Genomic DNA, 19,658 nt, shown 5'->3' on the forward strand with positions numbered 1-19,658 from the left:
ACCCCACTAGGAATAGGGTTTCCCTGGTCCTCACCTACCACCCCACCAGCCTCCGGGTCCAACATATTATTCTCTGTAACTTCCGCCACCTCCAACGGGATCCCACCACTAAGCACATCTTTCCCTCCCCCCCCCCTCTGCATTCCGCAGGGATCACTCCCTACGCAACTCCCTTGTCCATTCGTCCCCCCCATCCCTCCCCATTGATCTCCCTCCTGGCACTTATCCGTGTAAGCGGAACAAGTGCTACACATGCCCTTACACTTCCTCCCTTACCACCATTCAGGGCCCCAAACAGTCCTTCCAGGTGAGGCAACACTTCACCTGTGAGTCGACTGGGGTGATATACTGCGTCCGGTGCTCCCGATGTGGCCTTTTATATATTGGCGAGACCCGACGCAGACTGGGAGACCGCTTTGCTGAACACCTACGCTCTGTCCGCCAGAGAAGGCAGGATCTCCCAGTGGCCACACATTTTAATTCCACATCCCATTCCCATTCTGACATGTCTATCCACGGCCTCCTCTACTGTAAAGGTGAAGCCACACTCAGGTTGGAGGAACAACACCTTATATTCTGTCTGGGTAGCCTCCAACCTGATGGCATGAACATCGACTTCTCTAACTTCTGCTAAGGCCCCACCTCCCCCTCGTACCCCATCTGTTACTTATTTTTATGCACACATTCTTTCTCTCACTCTCCTTTTTTTCCCTCTGTCCCTCTGAATATACCTCTTGCCCATCCTCTGGGTCCCCCCGCCCATCCTTGTCTTTCTTCCCGGATCTCCTGTCCCATGATCCTCTCGTATCCCCTTTTGCCTATCACCTGTCCAGCTCTTGGCTCTATCCCTCCCCCTCCTGTCTTCTCCTATCATTTTGGATCTCCCCCTCCCCTTCCAACTTTCAAATCCCTTACTCACTCTTCCTTCAGTTAGTCCTGATGAAAGATCTCGGCCTGAAACGTCGACTGCACCTCTTCATACAGATGCTGCCTGGCCTGCTGCGTTCACCAGCAACTTTGATGTGTGTTGATGGAACTGGAGGAAATAACCGGGGTACTTAATGAATACTTTATTTCAGTATTCGCTATGGAAAAGGATCTTGGTGATTGTAGTGATGACTTGCAGCAGACTGAAAAGCTTGAGCATGTAGATATTAAGAAAGAGGATGTGCTGGAGCTTTTGGAAAGCATCAAGTTGGATAAGTCGCTGGGACTGGATGAGATGTACCCCAGGCTAGTGTGGGAGGCGAGAGAGGAGATTGCTGAGCCTCTGGTGATGATCTTTGCATCATCAGTGGGGACGGGAGAGGTCCCGGAAGATTGGAGGGTTGTGGATGTTGTTCCCTTATTCAAGAAAGGGAGTAGAGATAGCCCAGGAAATTATAGACCAGTGAGTCTTACTTCAGTGGTTGTTAAGTTGATGGAGAAGGTCCTGAGAGGCAGGATTTATGAACATTTGGAGAGGTATAACATGATTAGGAATAGTCAGCATGGCTTTGTCAAAGGCAGGTCATGCCTTACGAGCCTAATTGAATTTTTTTGAGGATGTGACTAAACATGTTGAAGGTAGAGCAGTAGATGTAGTGTATATGGATTTCAGCAAGGCATTTGTTAAGGTACCCCATGCAAGGCTTATTGAGAAAGTAAGGAGGCATGGGATCCAAGAAGACATTGCTTTGTGGATCCAGAACTGGCTTGCCCACAGAAGGCAAAGAGTGGTTGTAGACGGGTCATATTCTGCATGGAGGTTGGTGACTAGTGGTGTGCTTCAGGGATCCGTTCTGGGACCCTTACTCTTCGTGATTTTTATAAATGACCTGGATAAGGAAGTGGAGGGATGGGTTAGTAAATTTGCTGATGACACAAAGGTTGGGGGTATTATGGATAGTGTGGAGGGCTGTCAGAGGTTACAGCGGGATATTGATAGGATACAAAACTGGGCTAAGAAGTGGCAGATGGAGTTCAACCCAGATAAGTGTGAAGTGGTTCATTTTGGTAGGTCAATATTGCAGATGGCAGAATATAGGATTAATGGTAAGACTCTTGGCAATGTGGAGGATCAGAAGAATCTTGGGGTCCAAGTCCATAGGATGCTCAAAGCAGCTGTGCAGGTTGACTCTGTGGTTAAGAAGGCATACGGTGTATTGGCCTTCATCAATCGTGAAATTGAATTTAGGAGCTGAGAGGTAATGTTACAGCTATATAGGACCCTGGTCAGACCCCACTTGGAGTACTGTGCTCAGTTCTGGTCGCCTCACTACAGGAAGGATGTGGAAACCATAGAAAGGGTGCAGAGGCGATTTACAGGGATGTTGCCTGGATTGGGGAGCATGCCTTATGAGAATAGGTTGAGTGAACTCGGCCTTTTCTCCTTGGAGCGACGGAGGATGAGAGGTGACCTGATAGAGGTGCGTAAGATGATGAGAGGCATTGATCGTGTGGATAGTCAGAGACTTTTTCCCAGGGCTGAAATGGTTGCCACAAGAGGGCATAGGTTTAAGGTGCTGGGGGGTAGGTACAGAGGAGATGTCAGGGGTAAGATTTTTACTCAGACAGTGGTGAGTGTGTGGAATGAGCTGCCGGCAATGGTGGTGGAGGCGGATACAATAGGGTCTTTTAAGGGACTTTTGGATCAGTACATGGAGCTTAGAAAAATAGAGGGCTATGGGTAACCCTAGTAATTTCTAAGGTAGGGACATGTTCGGCACAGCTTTGTGGGCCAAAGGGCCTGTATTGTGCTGCAGGTTTTCTATGTTTTTTGTAGTTATTTTGTTGTGCTCTGTTGTTTTGTTGAATGTTGTGGGCATGCTGTGTTGGTGCTGGAATGTGTGACAACACTTGGCTGCCACCAGCACATCTTCGGGTGTGTTGGTTGTTAATGTAAGTGACACATTTCACTGAAGTGTGTGTGATAAACGAATCAAATGCTTGTATATAATCGTGGAACAACATCATGTAGAGCTGTTGTGACTTTGTCTGAAGGCTCAGCTTTCTAAAATGGTGGTAAGCATGATGCTCACCTGTTAATTCCAGCACCCATTTCCTCAGAGCTTCTTACAAGAATTATTCGTGGACGTTCTATGACATGAACTGTCCTATTTTGACCTATTCTGTGGCCTCATAGGGCTGTGACTGTATGTTGTTCAGTGGTTTTGCCCGTAGGCTGTGGTGTTCATCTTGTGTACTGTATGTCCAGCCTCTGATTGCAAGTGTCAAAACAGGAAGCCGGGGGCCTTACATGTTTCTGAATCTCACTACAGCTGCTTGATGTTGATCGGGGCAGTTAACTCCGTTTAGACAACACTGTTGCAGATAACGTAGTGTAATCCTCTCACCATAGGCTGGTGATGAATTAGCTAGTACTGTATTAGCAAGCAAACAGAAACATAGCTCTACAATGCATGGAATAATGATGGGAAGGCCATTTCCAAGAAATAAACACGATTCGGGTAAATACAAAACAACAGTTTGAATGTTCCTTTAAGGGAAAGTAGGGTTGTTACTTGTATGAACACACATACAAATTTATTGTTAGCCAGAAAACAATAATTTAACTCACACCAATAAAAGCTTAAAGTAGTATCGACAAAATATTTAAAACTGTAACAAACAAAATAAAGTGCCCAGTACACATATGTTAATTAACCTACTTGTGCACCTAATCACTTGAGACGAGTGCTTAGTTTGGAAATGTAGACAGGAGGATGAAGTTCCAGTATGTGAAATGAGTTTGCAAAATTGTGACAAGAAAGTATGTCATCCAGCCAAGACCAGAACGTTTTAAACTGGTGAATATTGGGATTTATTTTTGCTTATTGAGATAGTGTGAAGTAGGCCCTTTGGGCCACGTCACCATGCAATCCCCCGGCCTAATCACTGGACAATTTACAATGACCAATTAACCTACCAACCAGCATGTCTTTGGACTGTGGGAGGAAACCAGAGCACTGGGAGGAAACACACACAAACACGGGGAGAATGTACAAACCCCTTACGGACAGTGCCGGCAATTGAACCTGGGTTGCTGGGACTGTCAAGTGTTGTGCTAACCATTACATTACTGTGTCACACCACTGGAGATCCAAAAAGAATTTTTGTTGTCCATGTGCACAGTGCAGTGAAATATAAAGCTGAATATTACTGACACCTTGATTAAGATGTTCAGAGGTGCAAGTTGAAAACTTTTGCTGCAGTTGTGTAATAACCTCTGGGGATGTGCAGGGTGACCCGGTGAGATTGCTGTGCAATTCGTCACTGTATTCTGGTTCATCTCCACATTGCCATTATAGAAAGCATCCTCACATCAGCCATTACTGTCTGGTTGGTGTAGCATCCTGTCAGAATATACAACTGCAGGTCAGTGCCTGCAGTCTACCATCACTGCATGTGTCCAGGACAAAGAAACGGGCAGGTAAACTCAATGTGGACATGACCCACCCTTCAAACTGTCGTTTCTTAAAGCTCCCTTCTATAAAGCATTATTGGGCTAAAACAAAAACTTCACATTATTTTAAAAGTTTCTTCCTCCAGCAAGTTAATCTGATCAACCATTCTAGGTAACCACCCCACCCCCTCTATCTATTACCCCAGTCGCTGCACTGTAAACACTTAAAACCAATTTTTATAATGCTACTTTCATAGTTGGTATTTATGCATATTTTATTCCATTTCTGTACTTCAACTTATTTTCAATCATTCTTTGTTTATAATTGTTGAATGTTTCTGTTGCATGATGCACCTTGACCAACTCACCGCAGCAAATTCCTAATGCGTGTGAGTGTAACTGGTGAGTGAAATTGATCCTCGAGGGGTGACGTCTGTGGGGGGGTCGGCAGATTTAGTGACACATGGGTAGGAGAGGATTCTGCAGCGGGTTGGTTAAGAAGGGGTGATGTCAAGCAGATGGGGGGGGGATGGAGCAAGAGGTTGCCATGGATTGTTGCGTAGATGATGAAGGTGGAGCAGCATGGCCATGGCTGGGACTCCACCGTATCTTCAGAAAGTTTAGAACGATGAGGGGAGATTGTGAGCTTTGAAAGGCCTAGATAGAGTGGAAGTGGCGAGGATGTTTCCTATAGTGGGAGAGTCTAGGACCAGAGGGCACAGCCTCAAAATAGAGTGATATCCATTTAGAACAGAGATGAGTTATTTCTTTCGCTAGAGGGGGGTGAATCTGTGGAGTTCATTGCTGCAGACGGCTGTGGAGGCCAACTCATTGGGTAAATTTAAAGCAGAGGTTGATGGGTTCTTGATTAGTAAAATGTCAAAGGTTACAGGGAGAAGGCAGGAGTATAAGGGTGTGAGGGATAATAGATCAGCCATGGAGTGGCAGAGCAGACCCTATCGACTGAGTGATTTTATGTCTGATGTTTTTATGAACTCATGACTGAAGTTGTAAGGAGATATTGAACCTGTCAGCCATACAGTGTCTGTATAGAGCATACCTGGAGTTGTGGTTACAGCCCTGGGCTCCACTTTAGAAATAATTGTTACTTTATGTGGGTTCTGGGTATTAGGTTGCCAGGAAGAATTTAGTGTTCTCTGGAATATAGAAGATTGAGGTGAGATTTTGAAAAGAATTGGTAAGGTAGGTAGGGAGAGATCTTTCCTACTGAGGGCAGAGTTTGGAATAAGCTGGAGTTTTGCAAGTCAGTTACAATACCGTACACAAAGTAGTGGAGGAACTGGGCAAGTCGAGCAGCATCTGTGGAAGAGAATAAACAGTCAGTGTTTAAAGTCCAGATTTCCAGCATCTGCTGTCTCTTGTGTCTCTGGTTACAAATACAAATGTAAAGGCGTAGATGTAGCCCTGCTCTTTTTAAAATTGAATAAACTAGCCTTTATCTGATATTTCAAAGGACAACACTCAACCACTTTATGCTCAGTAAATTTGCAGATGACACAGTGTTACAAGGTGTTGTTGATAATGAGGATGGTTATCATTGATTCAGTGAGGGATCTTGGTGAGTTAGGGAATTGGGCTGAGGAGTGGCAAATCCAGATACGTGTGAGGTGATACATTTTGGAAAGTCAAACCAGCGCAGGGAGTATCATGAATGGTCAGTTACCAGGAAGCGCAACGGAACAGACGGACGAAGGGCAACAAGTTCACTGAAAGTGGCAACGTAGGTAGACAGTGTTTAGTCAGGGCAATGAGTATAGAGATGAGAACTTGTTATAGTTGATCAAGTTGTTGGTGAGACCACGTTTGGAGTAATATATACAGTTTTGGCTATCCTGTTTTGGGAAAGATGTTAAAGAGTACAGAAAAGATTTACGAGGATGTTGCCTGGACTCGAGGGCCTGAGTTCTTTATTCCTTGGAGTGTAGGAAAATAAGGAGTGACCTTGTAGAAATGTTTAAATATTATGTGGGTCATAGAAAAGGTGAATGGAATGTTATTTTCCCCAGGGTGGGGGAGTCCTAAATCAGAGGTCATAGATTCAGGGTGAGAGAAGACATATGTTTCACACAGAGGGTGGTGAATATATGGAAGGAGCTGCCAGAGCGTGTGGTTGAGGCAGATACAATAATATCATTCAAGAAGCTCTCAGGTAGGTACTTGGAGGAGTGAGGTGTAAAGGGATATGGGCCAAATGCAGGAAATTGGGACTAGCTGTTATGGGTGCTGTGGTCAGCATGGACTGGTTGGGGTGAAGGGCCTGTATCAATAAGCCCATAAGATACAGGAGCAGAAGTAGGCCATTTGGCCCATCGAGGCTACTCCACCATGTCATCATGGCTGATCCAATTTTCCCCTCAGTCCCAATCTCCTGCCTTCTTGTATACCTTCTTGCCTTGGCCAATCAAGAATCTATTGACCTCTGCCTTAAATATTCATAAAGATCTGTCCTCCACAGCTGCCTGTGGCAAAGAATTCCACAGATTCATCACTCTGTCTAAATAAATTCCTCCTTATCTCTGTTCTAAAAGGATGCCCCTCTGTTCTGAGGCTGTGTCCTCTGGTCTTGGACTCTGCTACCACAGGACTATGACTATGAGGAGAAAGTCGTTCTGCAAGTGACGAAGCACAACCCACTATCACGTGTCCATTTATTATATTTGCTTTGACATTTTGTAGTGAATATTGGTGAAGGAATGGTACTTAACAAACTGACTGCATCATATAAAACCTCTTAACAAGCTGATTGTCCTGGTGCTGAATATTGATCTCAATAGAAAGATCGGCCATCCCTTTCCCCGACTCAACACATACCAGATCTTGATTGAAAATTCCACCATCCCTTTCGCCTTGTTTGCTGCTTGACCCATCGACGTCCTCCAACAGTTTGATTTGCTCCAGATTATCATCCTTTGAATCTCTGGATATCTGTCCCATTGTGCAGGGGAACCACGAGCTTCCTTTGCAGTTAAAGTTTAATTTGACATGCATGTCTGAGTTTGAAAACCACTGAGAGGATCATTGGGGTCTCCTCCCCCTCCCGGCCCCCTATTTGAGACAGCTACCAGGAGCGACGCAGACAGAGGATTGTTGAGGATCCCTCTCGCTCATCCCACAATCTCTTTGACCTGCTACCATCAGGAAGGAGATACAGGAACGTCAGGACTAGGACTGTCAGACTGGGTAACAGCTGCTTCCCCCAGGCTGTGAGACTAATAACTACCCTGCCACCAGTGAGGTCTCCTCACTAGGACAGCGAGTTGTTCACTGTTTACTGTTTACCTGTGCTGTTCACTGCATGCATTTTGAATTATTTATGGTAATATTTTGTTTTGTGTGATGTGTGGGTGCACCGTGGTCCTGAAGAATGTTGCTTCACTTCATTGTACACATGTACAGTCAGATGGCATTGAACTAGAAAATAACATTAGTTGTTGTAGATCAGCAAGTGATAGGCATGCATCATTTATAGGGATGGTTGCAGTCAGAGCCTTAATGAATTGAATACTGGCAGAGAGCCATGTATTACTGTGAAGTGGGATGCTGATGGAGAGCTGCTGATTGCTCAGAATTACACTGAAAAGTCCGATTGAAGAACCCTGGCACATCTGACAGGGAATCTGGAGAGCTACTGCTGAGTGTGTTGTTTTCCCCCCAGCACTGCAACTGTGTTTTGTTTAGACTTGCAGAACTTCTGGCTTAACGAGTCTGCGCTGTCCAATTACACCCTTGTGACTAATTAACCTACAACCCTGCACATGTTTTGGAATGTGGGGCGAAAGCCACATTGTCACAGAGAGAACTTAGAAACTGCTCAGGCAGTGGAGGAAATTGAGCCCAGCTCGTTGGAGCTGTAACCCTGTCACACTGACCGCATCTACCGTGCAACCCCAAAAGCTGCCAAGGCCTGAGATTGAACCAAGAACTTGCAGACCTTCAGTCAAATCCCTCCCAGTTGAGATCTTTCAGCACATCTGGAGGTAGGGGAAGTCATTTACTTGAAGATGACTTGTCTTGGCACCACCTGAGTGTTGCTAAAATGATGTTGTGCAGGTTACTTTCTGGATAATGCTGGCTGTGTACTCCCCCCCCCCCCCCCCCCCCGGTGATGTTCAGAGTTGCGTTGCACACCTGTGGACCTGCTTCCCTGGTCTCGGGTATAATCGTCTGCCTGATACACAGGACTCGTAATGAACGTTACGCATTTCCATAATCGCTGGAAATTGTCGACTCTGCTCTGACTTTAACTTGCATTTTATTGTCAATTGCACAGCTTATTTCTGAACTTATTTAGAAAGCTTATTCAGAAAGTCAGAAGGCATGGGATCCAGGGAAGTTTGGCCAGGTGGATTCAGAATTGGCTTGCCTGCAGAAGGCAGAGGGTGGTGGTGGAGGGAGTACTTTCGGATTGGAGGGTTGTGACTAGTGGTGTCCCATAAGGATCGGTTCTGGGACCTCTACTTTTCGTGATTTTTATTAACGACCTGGATGTGCGGGTAGAAGGGTGGGTTGGCAAGTTTGCAGACGACACAAAGATTGGTGGTGTTGTAGATAGTGTAGAGGATTGTCAAAGATTGCAGAGAGACATTGATAGGATGCAGAAGTGGGCTGAGAAGTGGCAGATGGAGTTCAACCCGGAGAAGTGTGAGGTGGTACACTTTGGAAGGACAAACTCCAAGGCAGAGTACAAAGTAAATGGCAGGATACTTGGTAGTGTGGAGGAGCAGAGGGATCTGGGGGTACATGTCCACAGATCCCTGAAAGTTGCCTCACAGGTGGATAGGGTAGTTAAGAAGGCTTATGGGGTGTTAACTTTCATAAGTCGAGGGATAGAGTTTAAGAGTCGCGATGTAATGATGCAGCTCTATAAAACTCTAGTTAGGCCACACTTGGAGTACTGTGTCCAGTTCTGGTCGCCTCACTATAGGAAGGATGTGGAAGCATTGGAAAGGGTACAGAGGAGATTTACCAGGATGCTGCCTGGTTTAGAGAGTAGCATTATGATCAGAGATTAAGGGAGCTAGGGCTTTACTCTTTGGAGAGAAGGAGGATGAGAGGAGACATGATAGAGGTGTACAAGGTAATAAGAGGAATAGATAGAGCGGATAGCCAGCGCCTCTTCCCCAGGGCACCACTGCTCAATACAAGAGGACATGGCTTGAAGGTAAGGGGTGGGAAGTTCAAGGGGGATATTAGAGGACGGTTTTTTACTCAGAGAGTGGTTAGTGCGTGGAATGCACTGCCTGAGTCAGTGGTGGAGGCAGATACACTAGTGAAGTTTAAGAGACTACTAGACAGGTATATGGAGGAATTTAAGGTGGGGGGTTATATGGGAGGCAGGGTTTGAGGGTCGGCACAACATTGTGGACCGAAGGGCCTGTACTGTGCTGTACTATTCTATGTTCTATGAACAGAAATGCTTTGGTACTCTGAAAATAGGATAGCAATACTCTTACTCAACCACTAGGTGTCAGACCAGTGCCACAAGTGTTTGCTTGTCACGTGCTAATTTTTTGCTAAGGTTTGGTAGGGTTTCATTTAGCATGTTAGCATGAAAAAATTCACTTTAAATTTTGGTGTTTGATTTTCTGCATTTTGAAAGAAATTAGTTAAAGTTTTGCTTTATTTATCACATGGACATCAAGGCATTGACACATACTGTGAAATACGTAATTTTGAGTTAAATTAAATCAGTGAGGATTGTGCTGGGTGGCCCACAAGTGTCTTCATGCTTGTGATGCCAGCATAGCATTGCACAACCGTCACTAACCCTAACCTGCATCCTTGAATGTGGGAGGAAACCAGAGTACCAGGAGGAAACCCACATGGTCATGAGAAGAACGTACAAACTCCTTACAGACAGAATCCTGATTGGTGGCACTGGAAAGCATTATGCCAACTACTACAGTACCGTGCCGTCTTTTTTTGTCATTATTTTACTTGACTAACATTTTAGAAATTTACTGACCAATTTGCATCTTCATTCATTCTCGCTGTTAGTGGCAATTAGCTGGCTGATCCCCTTTCCACATTGTAAACTTTCAGATTTCCAAGGCTCCTTCCTTGGCTGATTGTGTCTCTGTTTCCATGGGTAATGTCCCTCTATATATGTGTGTGGAATTAGCAGGGCTGAAGGTGGAGAGGCTGCCCTGGCTTTCACCACGTTTCAAAGGTTAGGGTTAGTGAATTTTCTGCCTTCGGTGTTGGTGTGGAAGTGTGGTGACCCAGCACATCTGTGGACTGTATTGGTCGTTGACACAAGTGATAAATTCCACTGTACATTTTAATGTTACAATGTACATGTGACAAGTAGAGTTAATGTTTATCTTTACACTGAACAGGTGGACAAACCAGTTGGACAGAATAGAGCCATGCCCGTCCATGGCTAAGTGCCCCCACACCTCACTCTCAACAGAAGAGCAGTTCAGTGTGCACGATATGGGCTGGAGAGCCTGTTCCTGTGCTCAGTGCTCAGTGACTCAATGTTGTTGTTCATTTCTTGGGAGTTAGTATAATGATCCCCCGGCATTCTTCTAAATTCCAGTGTGTACAGGCCCAAAGCTGCCAAACACTCCTCATATATTAAGCCCTTTATTCCCAGAATTATCCTTGTGAACCTCTTCTGGACTCTATCCAATGACAACACATCCTTTCTGAGATAAGGGGCCCAAAACTGTTGACAATACTCCCAAGTGCGGCCTGACTAGTATCTTAAAAAAGGCTCAGCATTATCTCATTGTTTTTATATTTTATTCCCCTTGAAATAAATGCCAACCTTGCATTTGCCTTCTTTACCACAGACTCAACCTTGCACAAGGACTCCTAAGTCCCTTTGAACCTCTGTTTGAATTTTCTCGCCGTTTGGATAATAGTCCGCACTATTGTTCCTTTTACTAAAATGTGTTATCATACATTTCCTAACACTGTATTCCATCTTCCACTTTTTTGCCCATTTGTTAAGTAATTTGTAATTTGTCTTAAGTCTTGCTGCAATCACTTTTCTTCCTCCGCACTACCTACCCTTCCACCTATCTCCGTATCATCCACAGACTTTACCACAAAGACATCAATTCCATTATCTAAATCAGTGACAAACAATGTGCAAAGTAACGGTCTCATTACTGACCCCTGAGGAACACCACTAGTCACTGGCAGCCAACCAGAAAAGGCCCCCTTTATTCCCACTCACTGCCTCCTACCTGTCAGCCATTCCTCTATCCATGCCAGTATCTCTCCTGTAACACCATACGATTTTATCTTGTTAAGCAGTGTCAGGTGAGGCACCTTATCAAATGCCTTTTGAAAATCTAAGTAAATAACATCCACTGCCTCTCCTTTATCCACTCTGCTTGTTACTTCTTCGAACAATTCCAACAGATTTGTCAGGCAAGATTTCCCTTTACCGAAACTATGCTGACTTGTTTTATTTTATCATTCGTCTCCAAGTACCCCAATGTTAGCGTTAATTTTAGGAGGATTAGAATATAAAAATAAGGGTGTAATGTTAAAACTTTATAAAGCACTGGTGAGGTCTCACTTGGAGTATTGTGAGGAGTTTCAGCCCCCTATCTCAGAAAGGATGTGCTGAAACTGGAGAGGTTCACAAAATGATTCCAGGATCGAATGGCTTGTTATATGAAGAGTGTTTGGTGGCGCTGGACCTGTACTCACTAGAATTCAGAAGAATGAGGGGTGACCTCATTGAAAGCTATTGAATGGTAAAAGAGCTTGATAGAGAGGATGTTTCCTATGGTAGGGAGAGTCCAGGACCAGAGGACGTAGCCTCAGAATAGAGGGGCGTCCCTTTAGAATGGAGATGAGGACGAATTTCTTTAGCCAGAGAGTGGTGACTGTGGAAATCTTTGCCACAGGCAGCTGTGGAGGCCAAGTTTTTATGTATTTTTAAGGGAGAGGTTGATTATTGATTGGTCAGGGCATGAATGGATATTGGGGGGGGAGGCAGGAGATTGGGGCTGAGGGGAAAAATGGATCAGCCATGATGAAATGGCAGAGCAGACTCAATGGGCCGAATGGCCTAATTCCGCTCCTGTGGCTTTGGTCTTATTGAGGCTATCGGGGCAAACGGGGTACAGAGTTAGATTCTAACATGGAGGGACAGGCTGGGAGAACCTGGTGAAATATTTAAAGTCGCTGTTTGCCATAAGACAGGACTGATATGGTGAGAATATTTAAAAATTAAGAGGTGAATTTGGTATGAAACAATTGAGTCTTATCCTTGCAGTTCTCAGTGAAAGACTGTAGCGGTGTACATTCCTGATGAAGGGTCTTGGCCTGAAGCATCGACTGTTTATTCCTCCCATAGATGCTGCCTGACCTGCTGAGTTCCCCCCAGCATTTTGTGTGTGTTGCTCTGGATTTCCAGTATCTGCAGAATCTCTTGTGTATGTTACTGTGTTCACCACAGCCTAGCAGATGCATTTGCACCTTTTTTTGAGCGAATTGTACAATTTTTCTCTAGACTTTGTTTCCAGCCTCAGAACAGCAAAGTGTACCATCAGGTAGGCATACAAGAATTTAGATCCCAAACTACCAGGTTCAGGAGCAGGTATTTCATGTCTGCAAGACAATGAATCTCAGGATTGTATATGGTGACATAGATGTACTGAAGTAATGGATTTGCTTGGACTTTAAAGCATTGCCTAATCTCGAAGTAAATGAATCTAAATCTAAGCGTTTTATACTGTAGTTGCAGTAATGAGCAGCTTATTCATTGTAATTGATCAAATATTTTGTTTTCTTTAGGGAAGAAAGTTTCTGGCTAGTTTGATTAATGACAAAATAATCCGAATCAGTCACAGAGATCGAACTCCGGATGGAACCTTTCTCGTAGATGCTAAGAGTGATTCCCTCAACATTGGCCAGGAAGTTGTGCAGAAGGGGTTTGCTGAAAATTGTGAAGTTGTTTCCAATCACAGCTTGGATCGATTGAAGACTGATGCAAACTTGTCGGCTGCTGACAGGAATGCAGACGTGCTCAGCAGTCGTTCACTGAAAGTGAAGAATATACCGAAATCAAGAAATGTTCATCTAGGAATCAATTCCAAAGATCGAATGCATTCTGGAGAATATACGCGCAGAGAACAAAGGGTGAATGGGAAAAATGGCGTTGTGTGCACGCTGTGAGTACACTAACTCTCAGTGATAGTTAGATCAGTTAAGTGCAACTTGTACATTGGGTAAAGTTTTTAAATGTGCGGACCAATATGACATTAGTCACTGTTGTGGTTCTGAATAGCTACCTTGTTAGTTTTGGGGCAGTTTTCATTTTCAGAGGAATTTTGTTCATTTTTAGTAGTTGTCTGAAATTAAATAACTGACTATTTAGGGGGGTGTAAATGGGAGCTTCACGGTACAGGGCAAGGCTGAATTTCAGAGAGAAACTCCAGCAAGTGGCGTAACATGTATGTTACTCTGTGACGAAGTGTCGTTGAGGACCTTACCTTCGATCCACAAACAGCTCAGATTTTCTTCAGAGATCCCTGGCCCACTGGCCTTTGAGCTGTAGGGATCTGCTCAGTGGGCTTGAGTGCTGTACAGGGTACACGTGGCTTCCAATTGTGGGCAGCATGGTAGCATAGTGGTTAACACAGTGTTGCTGTAGCTGGGGTTCAGTTCCCAAGGTGTTTGTCCATTCTCCCTCTGACTGCGTGGGCCTCCTCCCACAGTCCCGAGACTCGAGGGTTAGGAGGTTATTTGGGTGTAAATGAGTGGCACGGGCTCGCTGAGATGGAAGACCTGTTACCGTGTTGTGCCGCTAAGTAAACAAATAAATTCAGTCCCAGCATGGGGTTAGAAAGTGTCTTTCCATAGGGCTCAACTCTTGGAGAAACTGGGTGAGAGGCAACGTGATAGAAATGTGTAAGATCCTAAGGGGCATAGACTGAGTGGGCAGCCGGAGGCTTTTTCCCAGGGTGGGAATGGCTAAAATGAGGGGCCATCATTTTGAGATGATTGAAGGAAAGTATAGGGGGGTTGTCAGAGTGAAGTCGTTACAGAGTGTTGGCTGTGTGGAACACCGTGCTGGTCTGGTGGTAGAGGCAGATACATTAGGGACACTTAAAACATCTCCAGGATCGGCGCAGAGATTATAGAAAAATGGAGGTCTATATGGGAGGGAATAGTTAGATTGATCCTGGAGTAGTTTAAAATGTCAGCACAGTATTATCAACTGAAAGACCTCTACTGTGCTGTTCCGGTCTGTGTTTGATGTTCTTGGCTTGGTGTTGAATTTGGGGGATTTAATGCAGAAGGAGTGACTGAATGTGACATAGTGATCTTAACGTATTTTGGTTACTTTCAAATTGCTCTTTTCAGGGAGAAGAAATCGCAGGGCCACGTGCAGAAGCAGGACGTGATCAGGGTACACTCTGATCAGAAACAGCTGGAGAATCAAAACGAAGGGTTGAGAGCGAAAAGCATCATGTATCTGCAGAAATGCCATTTTCTGGAAGCACAACTGACACAGCAGCAGCGGCAACTCAAAGTAGGTTCACGTCCGCTGGAAGCTGCTGCTTGCAGGACAGTGAGGAGGTGATAGAGGTTGCAGGGGGCAGGTGTACGGGTGACTGAGAAGAAGGAAGGGAGTAGGCAGCCAGTAGAGTAACCCTGTGGCTCTTCCTTCAATAGTAAGTATATTGTTGAGGACAGTGTTTGGGGAGGGGGGCCTACGGGGGGAGCTGCAGTGACCGGATCTCTGGCACTGAATCCGCTGCTGTTGATTAGAAGGGAAGGGGGACAGAGGAGGAATACAGACAGCGGTGATAGGAAATTCCATACAGGAGTAGGTAGGAGATTCTGTGGATGCAATAGAAACACTGGAGTGGTATGTTGCCTCCCAGGTGCCAGGGTCAGGGATATCTCAGATTGGGTCCATGACATTCTAAAGGGAGAGGGTGAGCAGCCAGAAGTTTTGGTACTTATTGGTACCATTGACATGGGAAGAAAAAGAGAAGAGGTCCTAAAGAGAGAATTTAGAGAACTAGGTAGAAAGCTGAAAAGCAAGATCTCCAGGGTAACAATCTCTGATTGCTGCCTGTGCTATGTGCTAGTGAGGTGAGGGTAAGAACAGGATGATTGGGCAGATGAATGTGTGGCTGAGGAACTGGCGCAGGGGGCAGGGTTTCAGATTTCTTGATCATTAGGATCTCTTCTATACAAGGTATGACCTGTATGAAAGGAACTGTATTAACAGTATGCAAGACAAGTTTTTCACTGTATCTCAGTACATGTGACAATAATAAACCAACTCCAGTGCCAAACAGTTGATACTAAGTGTTTAAGTTGACCATTTGGTAAACATGGGCTCGTTGCCCTCAAACGACAATATTCTGAAGTAGGGTGACAGGAAATGCTCTGAGTGGCTATTCATGGAGCACGTTAAAGTCCTTACTCCCGGCTACATCAGACCCTTTCCAGTTTGCTTATCGCTTGAATCAATCCACTGATGATGCAGTAGTTTCTGAATTGAATTGAATTGACTTTATTACTTGTATCCTTTTGTTGCCATGGACAGCATTGGAGGCCAAGTCATTGGGTGTATTTAAGGCAGAGATTGATAGGTATCTGAGTAGCCAGGGCATCAAAGGTTATGGTGAGAAGGTGGGGGAGTGGGACTTAATGGGAGAATGGATCAGCTCATGATAAAATGGAGCAGACTTGATGGGCTGAATGGCCGACTTCTGCACCTTTGTCTTATGGTCTTATATACATGAAGAGTAAAAGTCTTTGCGTTACGTCTCCATCTAAATGTGCTGTCTGGCCTGCCCCACCTAGAAAATGAGGTCTCATACACCAGACTGCTGTTAATAGACTTCAGTTCAGCATTTCACACCATCATGCCCCAGAAAAAGGTGTGAAAACTATCCTTACTAGGTCTCAACGCCCCTCTGTGCAGCTGGATGCTGTACTTGACAGAAAGACCACACTCAGTCTCCAGTCCCATTATGCCGGGCACTGGTGCCCCACCCAATGCGCTCAGCCCACTGCTGATGCGTGACTGTTGCTGAAACCGTGTCACCAAGTTGGCGGATGACAAAACGTGGTTGGCTTCTTCAACAACGATGACGAGACGGAAGAAGTGGGACGGCTGTTGTTCTGGTGTGAGAAGAACAACCTAAATATGAACGTGGAGAAGACCAAGGAAATGACTGTGACTTTAGGAAGGTGCAGGTGAGCCACATGGCTGCTCTGTAGGGAGAGTTCCTGGGAGTTCACAACATGGATGTGTAATAGAGCACTGACCAGCTACTAATCCGGACATCAGAAGATTGAGAGGAGAGGATTTCAATCGGGTCCACTGCCCAAGTAGAAACAGGCAGCAGCGAGTGGGTCATGGTGGCATAATAGAGCTTTGACCAGCGACCAATCTGCATTTGAGATTAACGGGCAAGTTAAAGGACGGCAGGGACAAGCGCAGCAGCTGTCGTCTGAGTGGACAGTCAGAAGTGATCTTGAGGCTTTAGCTCTTCGCTTCAGTCAGAGAAAGCAAAAGAAAAGCTCAAGTTAAGTTTTTTCAGTAGGTACACTTAATGTCAGAGAAATGTTTACAATATACATCCTGACATTTTTTTCATTGCAAACATCCATGGAAACAGAGGAGTGCCCCAAAGAATGAATGACAGTTGAATGTTAGAATCCCAAAGCCCCCCCCCAGCTCCCCCTCCCACACTTAAGCAGCAGCAAAGCGACGACCCCCCCTCCCCCACCAGCAAAAAAAAGCATCGGCACCCCACTGAGCACTCAAGCGTGCAGCAAAGCATCAGTAAAGGCACAGACTTGCAGTACCCCAAAGACTACTCATTCACCCATATTCGACATACCACAGGCTCTCTCGTGCATAAGGGAAAAAAAGGTATCCCTATTTCACTGTGAGAGGGGAGACGTAACAAAACAACGTACCAATCTATGGTGCTAAAAGCAGGTTGCATTGCTTTTTCTGAGCTCTGTGCCCAAAGAACTCGAGTCTCTGGGCACACAGCCAGCAGCCAGCTCGTTGCTTTCGATCTTGAATTGCACCAACCTTGAATTGCCGGCCTCCAGAGCCACGAAAATCTGGCACCCTGAAGGCGCGCTGGTCTTCCAGACTGCGTCCTTGGCGTATTGAAAAGCGGCCGGTCGTGAGGCCCATTTCCGCAAAGAACCGACGTCAGTGTGTAAATCCAGGTCAGGGTCTTCAAAATAACGTTGACAGTGGGGGGGGGGGGGGAGAGATATTAAAGATAGAAATAGAGCCGTTTCGGAAGAGGCAAACAAAGGAGTCGGCGTTAGTTGCCATCTTCGTAAGCTCCGCCCTCTTTATATCTGCTCAGTTAGGACGGTAGAGATGCCAGGCAGAATAGCGGAATGCTTCTCTTCTCGGATGTGGGAAGGCAAGGAGACCTCCAGTGTCTGATGACTAGCGCTGCGAGAAGTGCATCCAGCTGCAGCTTCTACCAATCCGCATTAAGGAGTTGGAGATGAACCGGATCATTTGGAGGCTGAAGGGGTGAAAGATAGGACACATAACGAGGTAGTTACACCCAAGATGCAGGACACAGGAAGCTGTCAAGAAGGGGAAGAGGGTTAAGGATTCAGTGCAGTGGCCGTCCCCCTCAGCAACAGGTTTATCACCGGATACTGTTGGGGGGGTTGACCTAACTGGAAAGTCACAGTGGTTGGGTCTCTGACACTGAGTCTGCCTCTGTGATACAGAAGGGAAGGGAGGAGAAGAGGCATGTTGTGGTGATAGGGAATTTGTTAGAGAAACTGCAAGAGGTTCTGTGAGTGTAAACAAGATTCCTGGATGGTATGTTGCCTCCTGGGTGTCGGGCGCAGGACATCTCTGATCGAGTCCTCAGCATTCTTAAGGGGGAGGATGAACAACCAGAGGTCATTGTCCATGCAGGACATGGGTAGGATGAGTGATGAGGGTCTGCATAGGGAGTTCAGGGAGTTGGGCGCTAAGTTAAAGGGCAGAACCTCCCAAGGTTCTGATCTCAGGCTAGTGAGGCCAGAACTAGGAAGATTATACAGTTTAATACGTGGCTAATAAGTTGGTGTAGGAGGGAAGGTGTAAGATTTTTGGATCATTCGGTCTCTCTTCTAGGGAAGGTGGGACCTGTACTGAAGGGATGGTTTGCACCTGAACTGGAGGGGGACTAATATTCTTGCAGGAAGGTTTGTTAATGCTGCACGGTGGGGTTTAAACTAGAGCTGCAGGGGGATGGGAACCACAATACTAGAATAATTAGTGGTGAGCTTTTGGAGGCAGATGTTGCTAAGACCTCGGACAAAATTAGGAATCAAAAGGTTGAGCTTGGTGCGACTAGTGTCCTGAGCTGTGTATATTTCAATGCAAGAATTATTGTAGGAGAGGTGGATGATGGTGGTGCTGAAGATGAGGTAGCTGGTTTACAAACAGAGACAATGTGTAGGGGTTGTTGATGGAGCAAAATTGCAGTCAACAGGGCAACGTAAAAGGTGGACAAATCGAGAAGTGTGATTACAAGGACTGAATGTATTACATATGAATGTGCACAGTACTGTATACGGAATAAAGTAGATAAACAGTTACAGGTTGGTATGTATAATGTGGGCATCACTGAACCATGGCTGAAGGATTATAGCTGGGAGCTCAATATCCAATGGTACACATTGTATCAAACGGACAGGCAGGAAGGTAGAGGGGGCTGTGTTGGTTTAAAAAAAAAATGAAATCAAATCATTAGAAAGAGGTGACATGGGATCAGGAGGTGTTGAATCATTGTGGTTAGAGATGAGGAACTGCAAGGGTAAAAAGACCCTGATGGGAGTTGTATACAGACTTCACCCCCCCCTCCAAACAGCAGTAAAGTCATGGTCTACAAATTAAAATGGGAGATAGAAAATGCTTGCCAAAAGGGCAGTGTTGTTATAAGAGTCATGGGGGATTTCAGTATGCCAGTAGATTGGGAAAATCAGGTTGGTGGTGGATTCCTAGAGGGAGCATTTTCTAGAATACCTACAAAATGGCTTTTTAGGTCAGCTCATGGTTAATCCCGCTGGGGGATTATCTAGTCACGGATTGGGTGTTGTGCAATGAACCAGAATTGATTGGAGTGCTTAAGTAAGAGAACACTAGGGGGAATTGATCATAATATCGAATTCACACTGAAATTTAAAAAGTTAACGTCAGATGTATCAGTATTCCAGTGGAGTAAAGGGAATTACAGAGGCATGAGAGAGGTGTTGGCCAGAATTGATTGGAAAAGAACACTGG

The 19,658-nt window shown here is 45.4% G+C and overlaps 1 protein-coding gene across 1 annotated transcript in view; it reads left to right on the forward strand.

Moving 5' to 3' along the window:
• The window catches only part of stk31 (serine/threonine kinase 31), a 151,605-nt gene that overhangs the window by 40,710 nt on the left and 91,237 nt on the right, over positions 1-19,658 (forward strand). Inside the window, exons 7-8 of the mRNA XM_072282982.1 lie at positions 13,166-13,542; positions 14,738-14,906. Of these exons, the coding sequence (XP_072139083.1) occupies positions 13,166-13,542; positions 14,738-14,906 (546 nt within the window). The remainder of the gene's footprint in view (positions 1-13,165; positions 13,543-14,737; positions 14,907-19,658) is intronic.

This window comes from Mobula birostris, chromosome 19 (genome assembly GCF_030028105.1).
Source record: "Mobula birostris isolate sMobBir1 chromosome 19, sMobBir1.hap1, whole genome shotgun sequence".
NCBI lineage: Eukaryota > Metazoa > Chordata > Chondrichthyes > Myliobatiformes > Myliobatidae > Mobula > Mobula birostris.